Here is a 19,519-nt window from a genome sequence, read left to right as displayed (position 1 = left end):
AAAGCAGAATAGCAGGTTGATGATGTTTTTGTTCATAATGCACCTGTTTTTAATGCTTGCTGTTCCTCTTGGCCTATCTGGCTTTTTTTTTTTTTTGGGTTGAGAACTACTTTGGCTCAGGCAAGAGAAGAGCTCCCAGAGCCAACCAAGTTAGCAGGAAACTCTGAATCTGCAATGCAGCCCTCTTGGCAACCTGCTGGGTGGCAGAGGAAAGAACAAACTTGTCCTTGTTCTTGCCCCACACCTGAATTATGGAATTGCTTACAGATATATTTGCATGTTGCTTGAAGGATCAGACTGGGAAGGTGCTCCAAGGGCAGTTCTGCATTCTTCTTCCTTGTAGTAGAACTACACAATGTCTATTGTGAAGGAGCACCAGGAGTTAGTGACCAAAAAATACAAAGCTCCTACTGTTTCTGAGGTGGTTTTTTTTTGGAGTCAATATGATTAATAGTAAATATTTGCAATGTGTGGTTAAAGTGCCCCATAGGTGTCAGCCTGTGTGTTAAGGATTCATTTTGATGTGCTGAAGTAAGAATGTGTTTGAAAATACAAGAGCTGTGAGATGAAGTGCTGTTCAGAGAAATGTGTAAGCTGTCCCTAGAATACAGCTTGTGTGAAAATGTGACTGTTGCTGATGGGCACAGTGATCAGAAGAATCATGTGTCAAAGGTACCAATACCCCTGGATTGGCTTGGGATTCTTGTAAAGCACTGTGCCATCGTGGGCTGAGGAGGAACTCTTGATCTGGATGTGTGAGGATGATGAATGATTAATTTTAAGCCTTGACAGATGAAAATGGTTTGAAGCTTAGGCAGGAGCAGGTCTGAACTGTGTAACCAGACAGTAAAATCCATAGGGACAGAACTGTGTTTCTTGTGGTATATTGGCATACTGCTTTGTGCAGTGCATTTCTGATTGAATTGCTGTCCCCAGGCACCATCAGAACACAGGAAGTTACAAATACTCAAATTAAAATACAAACAGTCGTGTGAAATTATGGAGGCTGTATGAATTTTAATTTTCTGAAACTAATATAATCCAAACTGGGGAATTAATCACATCTCTGAATACCCTGTTTTTCTATAGATGTTTAATAAGAAATCAAATTGGAATTAAATGATCAGATGCTGGCATTCCTTTCTGTTCTTTGCAACTACTTTTATGTCTTCATAAACTGCTATTTTGGCTCTTCAATTGAGGCTTTACCTTCTCTAGTGCATTCTAATTCAAAAATCTCAAAGGTCTGACAAACAATTGACTGCAGCTATGCTGTTGGTTTGTCTAGACTAGGCCTAGATTTGTATTTCAGAGCCCTCTTCCAACAGCTTTCCGAGCCTTCCAGCTTCTCTGGAGACAGGGAAAGCAAAGTCTGTGTTCCATGTGGAACAAGAGATGGTACCTGGAACTCTGTTCTGGTTTTGACTGCTGAAGAGTTCTGTTGCAACTTCAGTGAAGACAATAATTATGCATGAAAAAGCTTTGACTCAAAGTCCTTTCTGAAATACAGATTACCGGTGGATGGAGAAGGTGCAAAACTTGAATTTGGTGGAAGGAGGGAATAAATGATGCTCATATTTGCAGTGGAAGAGAATCTGTGGAGAAGCAGTTACAGCCTGAGCTGATGTGTGGGGATGCCATTCTTGCTCTTCCCTGTTAGGAGGTTGTGGTTATCACTTCAGATATCATGGCTACAGGGTCAAAAAGAGATTTGCAAACACCAGATTGCTGGAATGAAACAGCACTGTTAAATGTTACAGGAATCTCTAAGCCTTAGAGCACAAACCTAAAGCAGTGAGCTGACACTTCTGGCAAAGCATGAAGGGACAGACTGGCTCCTGCAATCACTTGTCTTGTACTTACCAGGATTTGAGAGCATTTATTCCAGCAAAGCTGGTGGAACAGGCACAACATGCCCCTAACAGTCGCTGACATGCTCAAGGACTTGCTTCTCCTCCAGAGGTCTCAGTGTCTCATTTAACAGGAAAACATCAGATCCAAGTGTTTGACCAAAGCAGTAAACAGGTATTCTTTGATCTGAGCAAACTCTGTGTGTGTGTGGACACAAATGTGCTCCTCCTGCAGCAAACCAGCTCATCTAAGTGTCTTTTAATGGACTGTCACATTTTCTTCTGTGTAGCAGCAGTAAATAAACACAAGAAACACGCCTGAAAGCTTCATGTGTGCCTCTTCAGGTAATCCCAAGCTTTCCATATGGGTATGTTTCCTACTTTTTTTGATTGCATCTATCTTTGCTTCCCTTTCCATACGATGCATGTTGATTTATACGAGCAGTTTGTCAATTTCCTTTGTTTTATGAATAGTTTGGGCAACGTGTTATTAGTTGATGCTACTTTTAACTTCTAATCCTTTGTATTGTGCAAGTCATGAAATGAATCCTGAAACTTGTTTATAGAGCAAAGGTGGTTTTTTTGGTCACTAATAACCTTTCTGTTCTTCAGGATTCTAAGTTAACTAATGCATGAAGGCTTTTCGTAGATAGCGTCTGCCTTTAGTTAAAAGCCTCAAACAAACAAACAACAAAACAATTAAGGAAAGCCCAATTCCCAGTGCCCTGATTATAAATGTATTGTTGCATGACATCAAGATTACTTTAATGTGTTTTCAAGGTGTTTGGATTTTATTTTGGTGTTGCTCTCCAGTAGCTGCCTTCCCTTCGATATTTTTTACTGCATTACGAATGCAGCTTTCAGCCCAAATCTGCACTCTCATGCTGCTCTGCATATGAAAATAGTAATAAGACTGGAGGGGATGCTGTGATTGTGCTTGCCCCGAGGTAGCTAGTCAAGAGCATGTGTAAGCACTTCAGATCTGAGCAATGCAAAATACAACAATAAATGCCTTTTCAGGTCATTTCCCTGCCTGAACTCTTTCAGCCTGAGACCTGTTAAGATTTGCATCCTTGGTTCTTTGTGTTGCCTTGGTTTAGAAGAGGAGATCTGTCTCTGGCCAAGAATGTACCTACCTCAGTATTCTCTTTGCCTGTTGTTAATAAAAAATGAGTGTGATATACATAGAAATAAGTCTTCCAATAAGTGATATTTTGGGAAATGTAGTTATCCGAGCCTTGTTTTCCAACCTTGATAAAATGCTTGGAATTGCATTGCTAGAACTGATACCTCAATATCTTGATTCAGAATTTTGAGTCAATAGCAAAGAAAGCTACAAGCAAATTAAGTATTTATATTCCCTGAATACAGCTCTGTCTGCTTTAGCTGCTACTTTGTGTATTTTATAGATGAAGCCTAGCCTGGAGGAGAGGCACAATGTTGTATTCCTGCTTTAAAGCACAGGAAATCAAATGCTGTCGTGCACTTCTGTGTGTTACAAACAAAGAAACAGAAAAAGCACTTCCTAATTGTTAAGATAAAGAGTGAAAGAGGAAAACAGAGGGTTGGTGCCCTCAACCTGAGTAACATAATTCAGGCACAGTCATGTATAGTGATGTGTGTAATGAGGCTCTGCTGTCATGCTACAGGCTGCCTTGTCTCAGCACTCAAAGCCTTTATAACATTTTATCTCTGAAGACTTATTCCATCTTTCTTTTTCCTCCCTCAGCCATGCTCTTTTACATCTCCTCTGCTGGAAGTGAAGAAGCCGTTTTAACCCCTCTGCCCTAGGTCACCTGGCAGTGTTGTGGTTTTTACCTGCTGTGTTGTCTGCCTGATTCCAGCTTGGTGACATCACTTTGGGCTGCTCTTTTGGAGCCATAACTCTGTGTCTGTAGCTCTTTCTTCAGGCTCTGAAGTGAGCTCAGACTGTACTGGGCTCGTTGTCTGTGCCACACGTGTTCTGTGGTTGTGTTTGTTTGTGCAGCAGTTTGTGCACCCTGCCAGAGGGCAGGCAGGGCTCTCCACTCCTCCTGCTCCTCAGCACTCAGCCAGCTCCCCACAAAATTTACTCATCCCTACTTTTTGGTTTCTGTGATTTGAAAGGCTTAGCTGGAGCTGAAGGAGGAATGGTTTTTTCCAACAGACTGTAGAGAGAAAGTAAATGAAGACTAGGAAATAACGGATACAATGGGATGATACTGCACCAATTGTAGGTTTTTTGTAATAAAGCTTTTTGGCTGTGACTCCTGATAGGAGTCAAGTGTAAAGAAGATTTGAAAGTTGAACTGCATGTACCTCCCAGTAGTTTGTGGGTAAGAACACACATTCATTTTCTGATATTAAGGATCATATCTGCATGTATGTTCACTCAGAACTAGAGCAACACTAAAGATTGTTGGTTTAGGTGACAAAATCTTCCATATTAATTTGTTGTCTTGTCCTCTAGAGGACTTGGGTTTTTTTTCCTTGGAATAGCCTGGGAGCTACTTGAGTTAACAATTAAATTGGATCTTTTTAAAATAATGCTGGAACCCAGTATCATAGGTTTTCTATCACTGTCTTGAGATTTTTTTCTTAGTAGCTGTGATAAGGACACCAGAGAAATTGGGATTTTAACCAAAGCAGAAAGATCCAGCATGAATAGGATCTTGCTTCCTATTGATTTCATGCTTATCAATGCAAGTGGTTCTTTTTGTACAGTAAAGCAAGATTTGATACTGCAAGATGGAAACCAATGACTAGAGGACTGTCTTGATGTGCTGGAAAGGGAGTCTGTAGTAATATGATTCCTTTTTCTCAGGTACAAGTTCAAAATAATTCAGTGGAGTTCAAGTGGATTTGTTATGTTAGCAAGTGATACAAGGATAGGACTTTTCCACATATTGACCTCAGACATCTATAGAAATGGAGCTGAGACAGCAGAAAACTGTTAGAATTATGCAGTGTCTCATAGATTCCAGGGTTAATCCCACTGTAATGGAAAAACTAGAGCTGTATTATTTGAAAATCAAATGAAAAGCAATCCTCAGTTAACTCTTTATACTTCTGGAAAGTCTAAAATGATGAGAATGAGTTTCAGTCTAATTTTAACTGAAGTTCCATTACTTCTGACTTAGTAATTAACAGGTGATATTTTCATTTGAGGTGTTAGAGGATATACAGCGCCTCCTTACACTCATTTCACTTGAACCTAGTCTTCCATTTTTTGATATTACCAAGTTATTCTGACATTGCCACAGATGGGGAATTACTTTTATAGCTGAGAAAATGGAAATACAGAGAAGCAGAATAATTTGCATGGGGTTACCCAGGAAATGATTGGCCAAACCAGGAGCTGATACAGGGCTGCTCAAGGCCTTGTCTGGTGTGCTGAAACAGAAACTCACTTCTCATCTTCGTGGACTTTGTCAGTCTTAAGTTCATGCAGGAGTAAGAGGAATACCTCAAAGTGGAGAGCCCTGGATTTCTCATTCAGCAGAGTCAATAGTTACTTCTGAATCAGCAAAATTATTCCTTGCCACAGTTCTGAAGGGAAGGAGGATTGTCTGCCAGAACCCTGCCAGTGTAGGCAGGGCTTCTTTTAACAGAGAATGTTATGTTCATGCTGTAGGAAACACATTTGAAAGTGATGCTTCTCCCGGTAGGCGAGGAAGCAATTGATTATGTTTTTAGAACTGCTCAGTGGCTCTTGAAGAGCCTCATGAGCAGCCAAGTACTAGAAAACCAGACCACAAACTAGCAAGGTCATCAGCAGATGCAGTGAGCATGCCTAGCTTTGGATTGGAAAAAAAGCAAAAGCAAAGGAGAACTGGTGGGCTCTGGCTGCTAAGTCAGCATTTGGAGAGTGTTAGTACAAGGCTGCTTTCCCTTGAAATTACTTGAGTACACAAAAATTCAGGATTCTTTTAAATGCAGAAAGAAACTGCTGCTTTTGCCTTGGCAATACTGATATCTTGATAGTTACAGTCAGGAGAGACCCTGCGTGGAGACAAGCCTTTGGCTGCTGGTTATTTTCTCAGTTGTATCACGTGGTGTTTGCACACTGGGACAATGTGGTGTCTTCTCAAGCCTCAAGTGCAGGGTGTGAGTGAATTTGTGTAATTGTTTTTGCCAAAAGGAGGCATGCTAGTTCTTTGGCTCTGTGTCAGCTTCTCTTTTCTTTCTGAAGGATGAAAGTGTATTTTTTTTTTCCAAAGTACAGACAGCTGTATTAAATGGGTTTGTTAGCTAACTTGGAACTTCAGCTGAAGGAGCTGTACTGTCACAGACACGATTAGAGGGACTGTGCTGTGAGTATAAAGTATCTCAGGACAAGCTCTTGCCCTTCTCAAGGAGAGGTACTTTGCTTTTAGTGACTTAAACTTCTTTGTGCTCATAGCTGGGACTCCCCCTTAGAGTCCATGTACACTTAGAGAAAAGCTGTAAAAAGGGAAGGAAACAATCACACACTCATCCAAAACTTCCTGTTTCATTGCAGGGACTTTCTGCCACGTGGATCTGGCATCGTAACCAGGCGCCCACTGGTCCTTCAGCTGGTCAATGCCAGCACAGGTATGTGAGCTCTGTTCCTCTGTGTGTCCAGCTGGATTGCTGTCTTAGTCAGGAAGGTCTTACTTGATCACTGGAGAAAATAAATAAGGATTTTCCTGAGGAAAAATCACCTGCAGCCTTTTTGCCTGTTCAACATCTAATGCATTAAGTGTTGAGCAGCAAAATGCTTCTTAATGGTTTTTTATGGGTTTTTTTTTGTTTATTTTAATTTATTATTCAAAACTCCATGCGCACACATCATAATTTTCCTTTGCCTATGCAGCTGTTACTCTCATGAGTAAGACCTAAAAGCCAGAGGACCCGGCTGAAAATGTAGTGAATTAAGAGGGTGAAGATGTTGGGCTTAATTGAATTATCTCAGATGTTGACCACATGCAGTAACTACTGTTCCAACCTGCAAACTCTGTTGGGAAAGGCCCTTGCCAGGCTTCATCTCTTCAAATGTGTTTTGTTGTGTTGTGCTTCAGGATGTGGTGCTTTCATCACACTTCTGAGTGTTTCTTTGGTTTCAGTGACTATTTCTGCTTCTGTTTACATAGAATATGGCGAGTTCCTACACTGCAAAGGGAAGAAATTCACCGATTTTGAGGAGGTCCGTTTGGAGATTGAGGCTGAAACAGATCGTGTTACTGGCTCCAACAAAGGGATTTCCCCTGTGCCCATCAATCTCCGAGTCTACTCTCCCCATGGTGAGTCCTAATGCAGAGGGACCAACTCTTCTAGAAGGCTCTGCACCCCACTGTGAATTGAAAACAAAGTACTGTCACCCCTTCCCGTTCAGTGTAGCATATGTGGAAGGACTTTGAGGGCACAATTTTCCTGATGAGTGTGAAAACAAGTGATTTAAAGGGAGGGGTGATGAGATCATTGACAGTCACAGTTATAACAACCTGCAACTGGTTCTTACTGACCCATAACAAGAAGGAAATAGAAAGCTTTGTGTGTGCATCTGTTATCCTTTATTGGAGTTATCCTTTATTGGAGTCACTCTAACTACAGGTGGTCACCTATACAGGTGGTACTTAAAGACCAGAACATTCCTACCTTAACGATCTCTTGTGCTAACTCCTGTGTCCTCTGTCTAGTCCTGAACCTGACCTTGGTGGATCTGCCGGGTATGACAAAAGTCCCTGTAGGGGATCAGCCCCCTGACATCGAGTTCCAGATCCGAGACATGCTCATGCAGTTTGTCACCAAAGAGAACTGCCTCATCTTAGCAGTATCCCCAGCCAACTCTGATCTGGCCAATTCTGATGCCCTGAAGATTGCAAAGGAGGTGGATCCTCAAGGTAAATATCTCCTAATTTATCCTGGCATTACTAGACAGTGGCCTGATTTTCATTTGGTCGTGATTAGCCCAGTAGCTGTGGCTCATGTCTGTTGCCTTGGGATGTATTTTCACCAGCATTCTTCTGAGAGGTATTAGTGAGTGTTAACAGTTGCTGTAGTAGAAATTTTGTTGCTCTCCTTTTCTTCATTTGTCTAAGCCCCATTTCTAAAGAGTTGAAGGATTTCCTTTCCTTTAATCATTTGCATTTAGCCTAGAAAGAACTAGGAAAATATACACTAAAATCCTTTTCTGCTGTGGCATAGCTTGTGCATTCAGCAGGATACAACTGAGAACTGATCTTGATTTTTGTCTGTTTTGTTCTTGTGTCCTCTTGTGCAGGATGGGAGCTGTAATGTGTGACTTCAAGGGCCTGTGGGTAGCTAAGTTGGGCAATCTGTAAGCTCTGTGAACAGAGAAAAATAATACATGAGTCATTTGCTGATCAAGTATGTTTTTTTCCATAGGCCAACGCACCATTGGGGTCATCACCAAGCTGGATCTTATGGATGAAGGAACTGATGCACGAGATGTATTAGAAAACAAATTGCTTCCCCTCCGTAGGGGTATGTTTCCTCGTGCTTTGCCCATGATCTCCTTCCTCTGTTTTCCCTGTGTGAGGTGTCCTGGCCTCATCCTCTTCCTCCCTTCCCTTCTTATAACATTTCTAACAACTTGTGGTTAAACCATCTCTGTTCTAACCTAGAAGTGAGAAAAGTTGGGGAACAGGGCTCAGTTATGCTGTTAACAGGAATTTTTTAGGTATTTATACCTGGATATGTTGTCCTAGCAGAAACACACTTATGCTCTTATTTTTACTTTTTCTTTCCTCCTTGCATTAAGGCAAGCTGTGAAAGATGTCTAAAACACTCCCCTCGCTGCCATAGTAAAGAGATGAAATAATTGTGGGCTGTGGTACTGGTTGTGGCCATGGCAAAATACCTGTGCTAAGAACTCATAAAAAGAGAGTCTGAAATAAATGAGACTGGAGTGTGCTTTGTGTAGGGGAACAGTAACAAATAAGCTAATTCTCTGTTCCATACTCATTTTTGTCCTGCATACCAAAATATCAGAACCTGGGCCATTCTAGGAAAGTCTAATTTTAACTCTTCCAGTTGCCCCTAATGTGTTACCACTCGAATCCCCCTTTTGTAATGCTGCTGGCTGAGTAACTTCCTTCTCAAGTCTGAGTTTTATTTACATCCTTGCAACCATCTGATCTCTATCCCCACTCTCACAGGTTACATTGGTGTGGTCAACAGAAGTCAGAAGGACATAGATGGCAAGAAAGACATTCAGGCAGCTCTGGCTGCAGAGAGGAAGTTTTTCCTCTCCCACCCAGCCTACAGACACATGGCTGATCGCATGGGAACCCCGTTCCTGCAGAAAGTTCTGAACCAGGTACTGTCCACAGTCAGGAACTGCTGCCCGTGGTGTCACTGGCTGTGGAACACACTGAGGCCAATAATGGAGCTTGCACCCCAAAGCAGAGCATTGATTTATCCTTTCACTTTCACTAGTTGGTTTGTGGTGTAATACACCATCAAGATGCAAGGTCTTTCTGGCTAAGTTAAAAGATACCTTCTAAATTCTAGTAATCTCTGTACCTAACTGTATTTATGTGTTACTGATAGTCATTTCCCATCTATTGAGGCTATCTGTTTTTCATACAGCAGCAATTCACTGTTGCTTCCTTCTCTGCTCCCTTGAAATACTCTCTGAAGTGAAGAGAGTCTCTTTCCTATTTCCCCTTATTCAAATATTCATCTTCAAACTGGGGTTTCCCCCAAAGCTGTGCTTTGTGGAAATCCTCTTATTAGAGCCGCATGAATGGTTTTGGCTCCTTCCACCTTACCTTTTCACCTTTTTTTGTTTGAAAAAAGGCTTTACCACCACATTGGGTGTGAAAGCTGTGCTAATCTGAAGTCAGAGTAGCCTTTACTCTCTTGTAAAAAGCAAATGCTAATACTTTAATGTGAGGTTTATTCTTGGGTTTGAATCAGTTTGGTTTGTGTGGATGGGAGTTTTGCACCATACTGGAAGGTAAACTGAAGGTCAAGAGTGGAGGGGGCAATAGGCCAGAGCTGGGAACGGGGAATACCTTCAGCTCATAACTGGTATTTGTCCCAGGATAGACATTTTGTTAGGACCACGCAGAAGAATTGAACACAGAGAGGAACTTCCGGTTTTTTTTTTTGTAGTGTGGAGGCAGCAAACTCTTCCCAGTAACTACCTAGAGGTTTATTGTCATCTTAAACCTTCTTCTTGTGCAGCAACTGACCAACCACATCCGTGACACGCTGCCAGGGCTGCGGAACAAGCTCCAGAGCCAGCTCCTCTCCATTGAGAAGGAGGTGGAGGAGTACAAGAACTTTCGCCCTGATGACCCTGCTCGCAAGACCAAAGCTCTGCTTCAGTGAGTGGCCTCAGTGTCCCTCCCTGGACAGGCCTGCTCAACAATGAGTTCTACTTCATGCTCTTGGTTTTCTTTCAGGATGGTCCAGCAGTTTGCTGTGGACTTTGAGAAACGCATTGAAGGCTCTGGAGACCAAATTGACACCTATGAACTGTCGGGAGGAGCTCGGATCAACCGCATCTTCCATGAGCGTTTCCCCTTTGAGCTGGTGAAGGTACTGCTTCCCCATGCTGCTGACATACACTTTTTATTTCCTGTTGTATGTTATTACTTCTGTCTCCTTACTCCTCTTGCTGTCTTTCATCAGTGGACTTTCTCTTCAGCTGCTTTGTTTTGTGGTTTTCCCTTTTATCACCTTTTATCACCTTTTTTCACTTGTTTGTCTCTTTTATTGGGATCTTCCCATAGTGCTGACTTTCCCTCTGTCCCTGTTTTTGTGACAGAACTTAACTTCCTCTGAGCTAAATGACAATGTTTTTTGGACTTGATTCCTAGATGCTAAATTGAGTGTGAAAAATCGCTTTAACAGAACCCTTGGTAAATCAATGACTGAATGCCCTCACAGATATGTCAAAGCTCCTGTGACTGAATTTCATGTAGAAGGAATGGTGCTGAAGCTCATACTTCTTGATCCTGAGCATCAGACTAGATGTAAAGTTGGACTCATAGATACCTAAGAAGCAGGAAAAAGAATTGTAGGTATACCTGGGATTACTTCTGTCTGGCCTCTATCAATGGCCTAGAGGTGGGAATGGTACAGAAACTGTACTCACCTCTTAACAGTGGAAGAGGATTCTTATTGACAGACAGTTTTCTTGGATGGTGAATTACACTAACCTGAGCAGGAGGAGTACTGAAAATCTTTTTATAGTGTCAGTTGGAACAAACTTAAGAGTCAGATCTTTCTGCTTCAATATTTTTTCACTGGCTTACTTTTTTCACATTTGAATAAGATGAGGCCTTTCTAGTGAAATAAATAGCCTTCCTTGTGTTAGATTTACAATTCACACAAAATGTTTTATCCATGTGTGGTGTTCACTGAAAAAGCAGTTGCCAAGATCTCATGCTAAATGTTGTGAAGCAAGCCAGTTTTCTTTAGAAAGCCATCTAACACTTCTGTCCTAGTGCTTTACCTCAAAGAACCTCCTCAAGAGCAGCTGGGGCATCTGTAAATGGAGGCCCTTAGCTGTTCGTGTGTCCAGGGTGTCCTGCTTTGGCCACAGCAGTTTTGTGGCTGGATCCAACACTTGGGCTGGTATCTCATGTGTCACATGGTAGTGCTGGCATGGGACCTCTTCTCTTCAAAGTCTGCTGCTGTGTGCTGCTGTGCAAATCAGTGTCAGAGAGTTTCTGATGGAATTCTCTCCTGGTGCAGATGGAGTTTGATGAGAAGGAGCTGCGGCGGGAGATCAGCTACGCCATCAAGAACATCCACGGTATCAGGCACGTATCACACACTAGGCACAGCTCTGGCTGAAAAGCCTTGTAAATACTTCTAGACCTTCCAAATGGAGTTGAAGACTTCAGAGGTACGGTAGGTCAGCCAAAGGGAGGGATAACCTCTGGCTTGAATCTGGGAATAGGCACAATCATTCAAGAGTTTGCTTTCTTTTCCCATGTCACAGAAGAGTCACAGAAGCCTAAAAGGTAAAAGCCTGGGTGTCTTGACATCTTCTCCATCCTTCTTGGGCCTTTACATAGGAAAGGGTAGGAAGAGGGATGCAACCCCATACTAGTCCTTTATTTAGTTAAAACTAAAACATTGATTTTCACACTTACCAGCAGTTAGTTGTTCAAATCAAGTGTTGGTACAGATCCCCTCCTCCCCTAGAGATTTGAGGGAGCACTGGTGTGCCCATCACCAGGGTCCCACTGGCCCCTACATAGTTAGCAAACAGATCTGCATTCCCTTCAGTGTGAAGGTGAGTTGTCAGAAAATTCAGCCCTGAGACCCTGAGTTGTGCTGCTCTTGGGAAGGTGCCCATTGGAGCCCTTCTGCACACAGGGATGTGAACAAACACTGACCTAGATTTATTTTCATTCCTTTCTCTTGGTCAGCTACTAGCTGAACTTGATAAAGGGTATCAGATGTCAGTGACCTAGTCTTTAAGAAAATCTTCCAGAGCAGGTCTCATCTTCTGCACAACTCTGAGGTCAATTACCCTGTGGAGGGGTCAGCCCCTGCTACCCTTAGGCTGAGGTGAAATGGTGACCTGGCTATGGCTGTCCAGCTAAGATTGATTTTGCCCTCAGCACCTCCTTCCTTGCAAGTGCCAAGCATCCCTCGTTTTTAATGAACTTCAGTCAGGGCTTGTCCAGGGGATGTGACACTTCCCAGCCCAAATGTCCCGGGTTTTGGTGATGGTGGTGCCTGCTCCAAGATGTGTGTGTAACGCTGTGACATTCTCCTTGCCCCTTCTCCCCTTCCTGCCTTGTCTTGTCCCCACCCTGGGTGTTTAGAACCGGTCTCTTCACACCTGACATGGCCTTTGAGACCATTGTGAAAAAGCAGGTGAAGAAGATTAAAGAACCTTGCCTGAAATGCGTGGACATGGTCATTTCGGAGTTAATCAATACTGTTAGACAGTGCACCAAGAAGGTAACCAGAGGCAGCATGGAGTTGGCACCTTCCACCTGCTCGCTGGCTGCGGCGCAGCATCGTGACCTGGGCAGGGACTTGCCTGCAGCCACACTTGGTGTTTTCACCACCTCCTCAGCATGACTAGACCTGAGCAGAGCCAGCCTGGAGCGATCCAGCCAACAAGCCAAACAGAAAGGAAGCCCTGTGGAATGTGTGCTATGGCCCTGCTCCCTGAATCTTTTAGAGCTGAGGCATTTTGGAGATGTCCTGGCCACCCCTTTGTCTGTAGCATGACTCCTGGTTCCTTTGAAAACCAAGGGTATTTCTCTATGGCTACATTTTTCTTGAAATTTATTATCTGGGTTTATTTTCCAAGCCAGAGACTGGGATTTAAATTATGTGCCCTCTGTTCTTGTAGAAGTGAGAGGATTAATCCCAGAGTTGTCCTTGGGGGATGTATGGGGCTGAAATTTAGAGCTACAGCACTCACAGTTGTGGGTTGTATCTCAAGGAAACGTTCCTGTGGTGTTTGGCTTGGTTTCTGGCTGGTTTGGTCCCTATCCTGATCTGGAATAGCAGCACATGGCCGAGAAGAAGCAAGTTAGAAATGTTCACCAGCCTTTGGGCTCCCTCTGTGCTCTCTCTCAGGAGAGAGGACATCAGGCTTTGCCCTTTGGGATCCATACTGGTATTTTTTGGGGTCAAGGGTGGGAACCTTGATTCTGCCCTTTGGATGTGGCAGCTTTTGTTTTTGAGGTTGGGGTTGAAAGGGAGCGAGATAAGATGACTTGTGCCATTCTTCTCAGCCATGACTTGCTGCTTCAGGCAGGGCTGGGTGCTGGTGAAAAGGCACCTCAGTTAGGACTAGGTGGGCACTGGAGACTGGAATCGCCACTGGCTTTTCAGGTGCAGGTAAATGGGCACTGCAGGAGGTTTCCACAGAGTCTGACCCCCCCCGCTCTCAGCAAGGGTGGGGACAGGTGCCCAAGTGGTGACACTTGCCATCCTTGCACAAGTGCCTGGTCCTTAGGGCCAAGAGCCTCTGCAGAAGGGCTCAGGCGTGCAGACACATGCTTTGCCCCCCAGGACACACTGGGAGAGCAAAGTGGATGCAGTGAGAGGTTGCTCAGGTTTCTAGAGTGCTGGAGGAGCTTCCTTTTTCTGTCCTGCTGTCCTCTCTTGGGGTGTGTGACTGTGGGAAGCACCCAGAAAATTGCCATTAGAGCCTGTTGACAGGTAAGCACAGGCCCTCGGGCTGCCAAGTATCCAGAGTCCCCTGCTAACTGGATCAGAAGGGCCCTCTTTTTTCATGCCCTCTGAAGCTTCTTTTGATTTGTTCTCCATCCATCAGTTGCTATTCAAAACTGCCCATTGATTCTTTCTCATTGCATCCTTTTTTCTTCACTTCCTACTTCTTACTTCATTGTTTCTTTTTCATTCCTCTTTTTACTGATAATTTTAGAGTAAACCCTCTGTTCTGAAGGCAGCAGTTCCTCAAGTGATCAGGTGGTGGGTACAACAGGGTGGGAAACATGGGAGGAGAAGAGACCAGATGGATGGAGAGGAAATATCACAGATTCGGGAATAAAGGATTCCATTTCAGCTTGGATCCTACTGCTAAGGTGTTCATGGTTGACTTCAGTTCCAGTTGCTCTGTGTGTGCTCTAGTAGCCATGGTTACAGTTTTGCTTATGAATAAACAAAATACTGTCATTCAGGTGATACTCAGGTATTGTAAGGGACTATTTTTTAAAAAAATCAGACTTCCCCTGAAGTCTGGTGAGGTAAACAGCCTAACTTGAGCTTAGCTGGGCAACTGGATTAGTAGGAATCCTCTGCTGGGTCAGAGGATGTGAACTGAACTCTGGAAATGCTCTTGCTTTGCTCAAAAGAGTCATTGTTGGCACCTGTAGAGAGAGCCTTGGGTGAATCCAAATCCTGTAACATATTCCAACTCTTTGCTGCTTAAAAGGCAGCGTGGTTGTACATCCCCTAATACGTGGTGAAGAGTGTTTTAATTCTGGTGTTGCTTGGGGACTTGCAGGTGTTATCCACAGAGATGTGAAAGATGAGGTGAAGGAGTAAATACCTGATTTACATGAAGTGGTGGTTATTTATAGCCATCCCAGGATTTGTTGGTAGCTGCAGGCACCCCAGGTGTGGTTACAAACTGCAGCTTCAGAAAAGCAATATCCCATTCCCATGCCAAGGGGATGCTATTCCCTGAAAGCACTGGCAAAGTAGTAATGGCCCATGGTAAGACAAGTCACTCAGGCTGTGTAACAAAGCATCCAGTAGAAGCTCTGAAGTGTTAAAAGAAGTGCTGAAAAACTTTTTTTGGTGCAGTAGTCTTGAATTGGATTGATCTTGGCTATATTTTAGTAACTTTAGTTTCTGTGAACTTTCTGTTCTTTTTGAGTGGAGCCATTGAGAGCAGAGACCACAAAATATCAGTGGAAATTAATAGTTCCTTATAAATCACAGCAGGCCTATGTTGGGTCTGATGCTGAAGGTATAATGGATGCTTTGTATAGCTGTGGATGTCCTGTAGCACTTTTGCATTTTCCCAAATACTGGGTGCATCTGTTCTTACTGAGGAAGCTGATGTTGCAGGGAAGGTGGGTGAGATGAAATATGTTCTGTAAGTGGAGTGGTTTGCCCGAATCCCTGAAACTGAGAGACATCAGTTCAGTTCTGCCAAAACAAGGTGCAAGTGACAGACCTCTGAGGTCTTAGCCTGGCTCCCGTTCAGGCTTCCTGCAGCTGGAATAAGGAAAACTTGGAAGGGGAGATAACTGTGGTGGGGAAGGAAAGGGAAATGAGATAAAGAGAAATGATAAATGGTGAACCTCTAGGAAAAGGGACAGTGGCTCACTGGCAAAAAGTTTTGTCTTGAAATCCAAAGAAGCTTTCCTTCAGGAAGTGATCACTTGATCCCTGGGGGCTCCATTCATTCATCTTGCTCTTGACAGCTCACCATTTCACTGCCCCAGCTGCTCCTACCTCATTCCCCCTTTGACACTTCCATTTGCCTGTAGACTCTCCTGATACTTGGCAGTGCACAGGCCCCACAGCAATGCTCACCTGGTTCAGTAAACTAATGGAATGAACCAAAATCTCACTTCTCATTTTGCCTTGTGTTTTCTCTCTTCTCCCTCTTCCTTCCTTCTTTCTTCCTTCTTCCTGCTCTTTCTCTGCTTTGCTTTCTTCTTCCTCGTTGCTTCCTCCCACCCTTCCCCTGCCATGCAGAACGGGTCTCTTCACGCCTGACCTCGCTTTTGAAGCCATAGTGAAAAAGCAGGTGCAGAAGTTGAAGGAGCCAAGTCTGAAGTGTGTGGATATGGTAGTGAGTGAGCTCACATCCACCATCAGAAAGTGTAGCGAAAAGGTAAAGAAACAAAAAATCGAAGAAAGGTCAATGCCCATCCCCTTCCCACACACTTCCATGCTGTTTCTCCACACACACCCACACACGCACCAGGAACTCCAACAAATCTAGAGAGAAAAAATTGATATAACAATGCATCTGGAGGAGAGCAGCAACCTGCAGGTACAGGAACAGTTTAAAGGCAGGCCAAGGGGAGTGGTGACAACTCTTTAGCTGAGCAGTGAGCTGGGACCCAGTGGGTTACTCTGGCATAACCTTTTCCTTTGTCTGGCTCAGTGTGGATCAAACCCTTTCTAAGATCAGTTTGCTGTGCCATTACCTGCACATTTGGAACTTCTTAGTTGTTATTTTTAGGACCCCCTTAAATCCAGGTACCCTAGAAAAAGATGAAAAGCCAGAAAAAGACTTCCCACCCCCACAGCATGAGTGGTCTGCAATGCATATTGAGCCGTGGCATCTACAGAACAGCAGCTGAATAAAAGTTTGAGGTGCAAGATGTTCTGCAAGAGACATTCAGAGTTCCAAAAGGCTTTGAGAAGTGCTTTTCCAGGCATTACACCCTCTGCATCATTCTCCTGCTGATTTCTCACTCCATGGACTGTGCTCAGGGGGAAGTAGTGTGATGCTTTTCCTTGCTTATTGTGAAACACAGGAGGTGGAGGCTGAGGGCAGCAGCAGGTGGAGAGCGACAGGGAAGGTGTCAAATACTTCTTGGAGGCTGGGGCAGGAGTGGCTTTGATTCCCGGGCTGGTTCCCTCCAGGAGAGGGCACCACATGCCTCCTTTAAAAAAAAAAGCAGATGTGGCAATTGGTGTTAAACTTACCAGCGAGGGGCCAGAAACATCTGGCACAAAGGAAGTGTGTTCTGGAAACTGAGTTGGAAAGGAATGTTCCATGGGCTATTTCAGGACTATGGAAATTATGGTTTCCTTCTTCCAGGGTTACAGCCAGACTCACCAGCATTTTGGTGAGCCCTAAATTGGGAAGGAGGGGAAGATAAGAATTGATGTGAGTTCAGAGTGAGGGCAAAAGATGAGTTAATAAGGTCTGGCTCACTTAGAAATGCAGAGCTCATTTCCACCTCTGTAAGAACTCATCTTTGACATGCCTCAAGCTCTGCCCAGTCTATTTCTTGAGGAGTCCTGCTGTTGCCATGTTGTGGGGTCTGGTGTGAGGCAGAGTAACTCCTTCTCAGCCTGTTTCTAACGTGGATTTTTATTTTGATTGGTGTGATTTGCTTGCACTGTGTTCTGTATCCAGCTGGTGATGTCTGCTCTGGGTGGGGAGAAAGAAGGATGATGATAAAAACCCCAGGGATGTTGGATTCTAGTTTCTCTGTTGGACCATGTCATTAGAGTGGCTGGATACCCACTTCTCTGTGGATTTTTAATCCGTGATGTGATGGATGACCCTGTGAGAATATTACAAGGTGATGCAAGCTGGGTAACCCTGTAAGGAAGGGGATAGTGACACTGTAGGAGACTAATGGCTGTGGTTAAAGCCAGAGAGCCCAGGGAGGCAGATGTTAGATGTAAAATAACTGCCTCGGTGAAAACACATAGCAATAGTACTGGAAGAAAAAAAGGAAGACTTTAGTAATGTTTTAAGTCAAGTGTCTGCAGGTAGTGAGAAGGTTAATCTTGCCTGTACCTCCCTCTGAAAGAGTAGAAAGAAAGAAAAGGCCACTTAAGGATTACAGCTGGACTGAGATGGGTTCTGATGGCATAAGGTAGTAACAGCACAGGGACATTAGTTAATTTGCAATATTTATTTTGCATGTTATAGCTCTAACTGCTTGACATGGACAAGAGCATGTGCTATTAGGGGAAGCATCTGGAAAAGGCTACTTTAGGACTGATGCTAATTGTAAGGTAATACCCAGCCTGCCGTGTTGTGGACTGATGCTGCATCTAAAAAGATGACAAAAACCTTTAAATTCACCAGAAGTCCTGCAAGGCTTCTGGAAAGGAAGGCTGCTTGGGCTAACACCTCTTGAATTAGCTTAACAGTCCTGTAGCCTTGGTTTGTTGCTGTCCTGAACTGTTGTGTGTTATTGTTTATGTTCTCTCACAATTATTTCATTTCACCTCAGATGGTGAAGAAATCATTGTATGTTCAGTTGATAAAGCTGTATAGATTGAATATTATGAGACTATAAAAGAACACAGAAGGTGAAAAACCCATCTGTGTTCACAGTACAGTTTTCCTGTATGAAAAGTTGACTGTTTCTTGACTGTTAGACAAAGCTGAGGGCTGAAGAAGACAGCTATTGACAGCTGTCCTGTAACTGGCTTGATTCTGAGCTTCTTGCTCTTGGAGAGTAGCTGCAAAAGCAGCAGAAAGCTGCTATAAGCATGCTCCCTTACATTTAGGAAGATAATGTTCTAGCTAGTGTTTTTCCAAAAGCAGGAACCTTCTGTGCCAGACTGCACTGCAGTGTCTCACAAGTGCAGGAAAGTCTTGCAAGTCAGCAGCCCTTCAGCTGAAGGTTGATCTCTGGTGTGCTGGCAAGGACTCGTAGAATCTGCAAAGAGGGGAACTAAGGAGCATTGGGACAAATTGGTTTTCAAAGAGGGCTGTAAGCTTGTATTTTGATTAAACAGGAAAATGATGCTAAAGCAGGACCAAAACCCCACTGAGCTGGGACACGATCCCAGGCTGACAGACCTTACCCCTCGAAGGGTCGCCTGCTCTCCTGTCTTTCAGAGTCATGGCATTTCTGGGTGCTGTTTGTCCTGCTGGTGATAACTCCTTGCCCCTCTATACCCTGTTGCATGTTCCTTGGTGGTGTGACATCCTGTGGCTTGTTTATCCTTTCTCCTTGCCCACCCTTGCTGCTCCTGTGCATGCTTGGGGTCAGAAGCTCCTGCATGGGGACCAATGCTGCCAATTTATTTTTGCACATGGATGTTGCTGGATGAGCTGGGTTCTGAATAAACCACTACTTGTTTTGCACTTTGTGTGCATTTGAACTGGTTGGGACTGGGATGGTGGGGGGAGGTTTCATGTGGTTTTTGTTTGACTGTGTTTGTTGATTTTTTTTTTAAATTTGAAGCAAAGAAGCTGAGACTTGCTTGAAGGTTTTCCAACTTCCTGTTTTTTCTGTTTGACGTGACTTGCCCATCTATCCTTTGCCAACCCCCCAAAGGAAACAGGAAGCTTTCCCTGTCTGTCTCTGAAGCAACCAGCTGCCTGAACCAAAAGATCATGGAGAACACCCAGTTTTTGCTTTTAAGACAAGGTGGTACTGAGGAACACAAATTCCACTTTTTTCCTGCCTCTGTGGCCTTCAAAAACAAACTACACATTTTAAAATAGTTTCAAATCTAGTCCAAATTCCAGTTCTAGGCTATTGCAACTTGTTTGGCTGTAAGGGGGCTCAAAGGGTTTCAAACTATTCATT

General features: G+C 43.7%; 1 protein-coding gene across 21 annotated transcripts in view; it reads left to right on the top strand.

The window, feature by feature from the left end:
- The window catches only part of DNM1 (dynamin 1), a 65,377-nt gene that overhangs the window by 17,321 nt on the left and 28,537 nt on the right, over window positions 1–19,519 (top strand). For 17 of the 21 annotated variants that reach the window (XR_005259304.1, XR_005259306.1, XR_005259303.1 and 14 more), the window contains exons 2-10: window positions 6,331–6,404; window positions 6,944–7,093; window positions 7,490–7,693; window positions 8,199–8,297; window positions 8,972–9,132; window positions 10,005–10,147; window positions 10,226–10,361; window positions 11,523–11,590; window positions 12,608–12,746. Coding sequence is in view for 12 of the 21 variants with exons in the window: in XM_038156747.1 (XP_038012675.1) it covers window positions 6,331–6,404; window positions 6,944–7,093; window positions 7,490–7,693; window positions 8,199–8,297; window positions 8,972–9,132; window positions 10,005–10,147; window positions 10,226–10,361; window positions 11,523–11,590; window positions 12,608–12,746 (1,174 nt within the window). In the remaining 9 variants the exon portion in view is untranslated. Of the gene's footprint in view, window positions 1–6,330; window positions 6,405–6,943; window positions 7,094–7,489; window positions 7,694–8,198; window positions 8,298–8,971; window positions 9,133–10,004; window positions 10,148–10,225; window positions 10,362–11,522; window positions 11,591–12,607; window positions 12,747–15,977; window positions 16,117–19,519 lie in introns of all 21 variants that reach the window. The other 4 variants (XM_038156746.1, XM_038156744.1, XM_038156741.1 and 1 more) reach the window with 1 other exon arrangement.

Source organism: Motacilla alba, chromosome 17, assembly GCF_015832195.1.
Source record: "Motacilla alba alba isolate MOTALB_02 chromosome 17, Motacilla_alba_V1.0_pri, whole genome shotgun sequence".
Taxonomy (NCBI): domain Eukaryota; kingdom Metazoa; phylum Chordata; class Aves; order Passeriformes; family Motacillidae; genus Motacilla; species Motacilla alba.
This window is presented reverse-complemented; position numbering and strand designations above follow the sequence as displayed.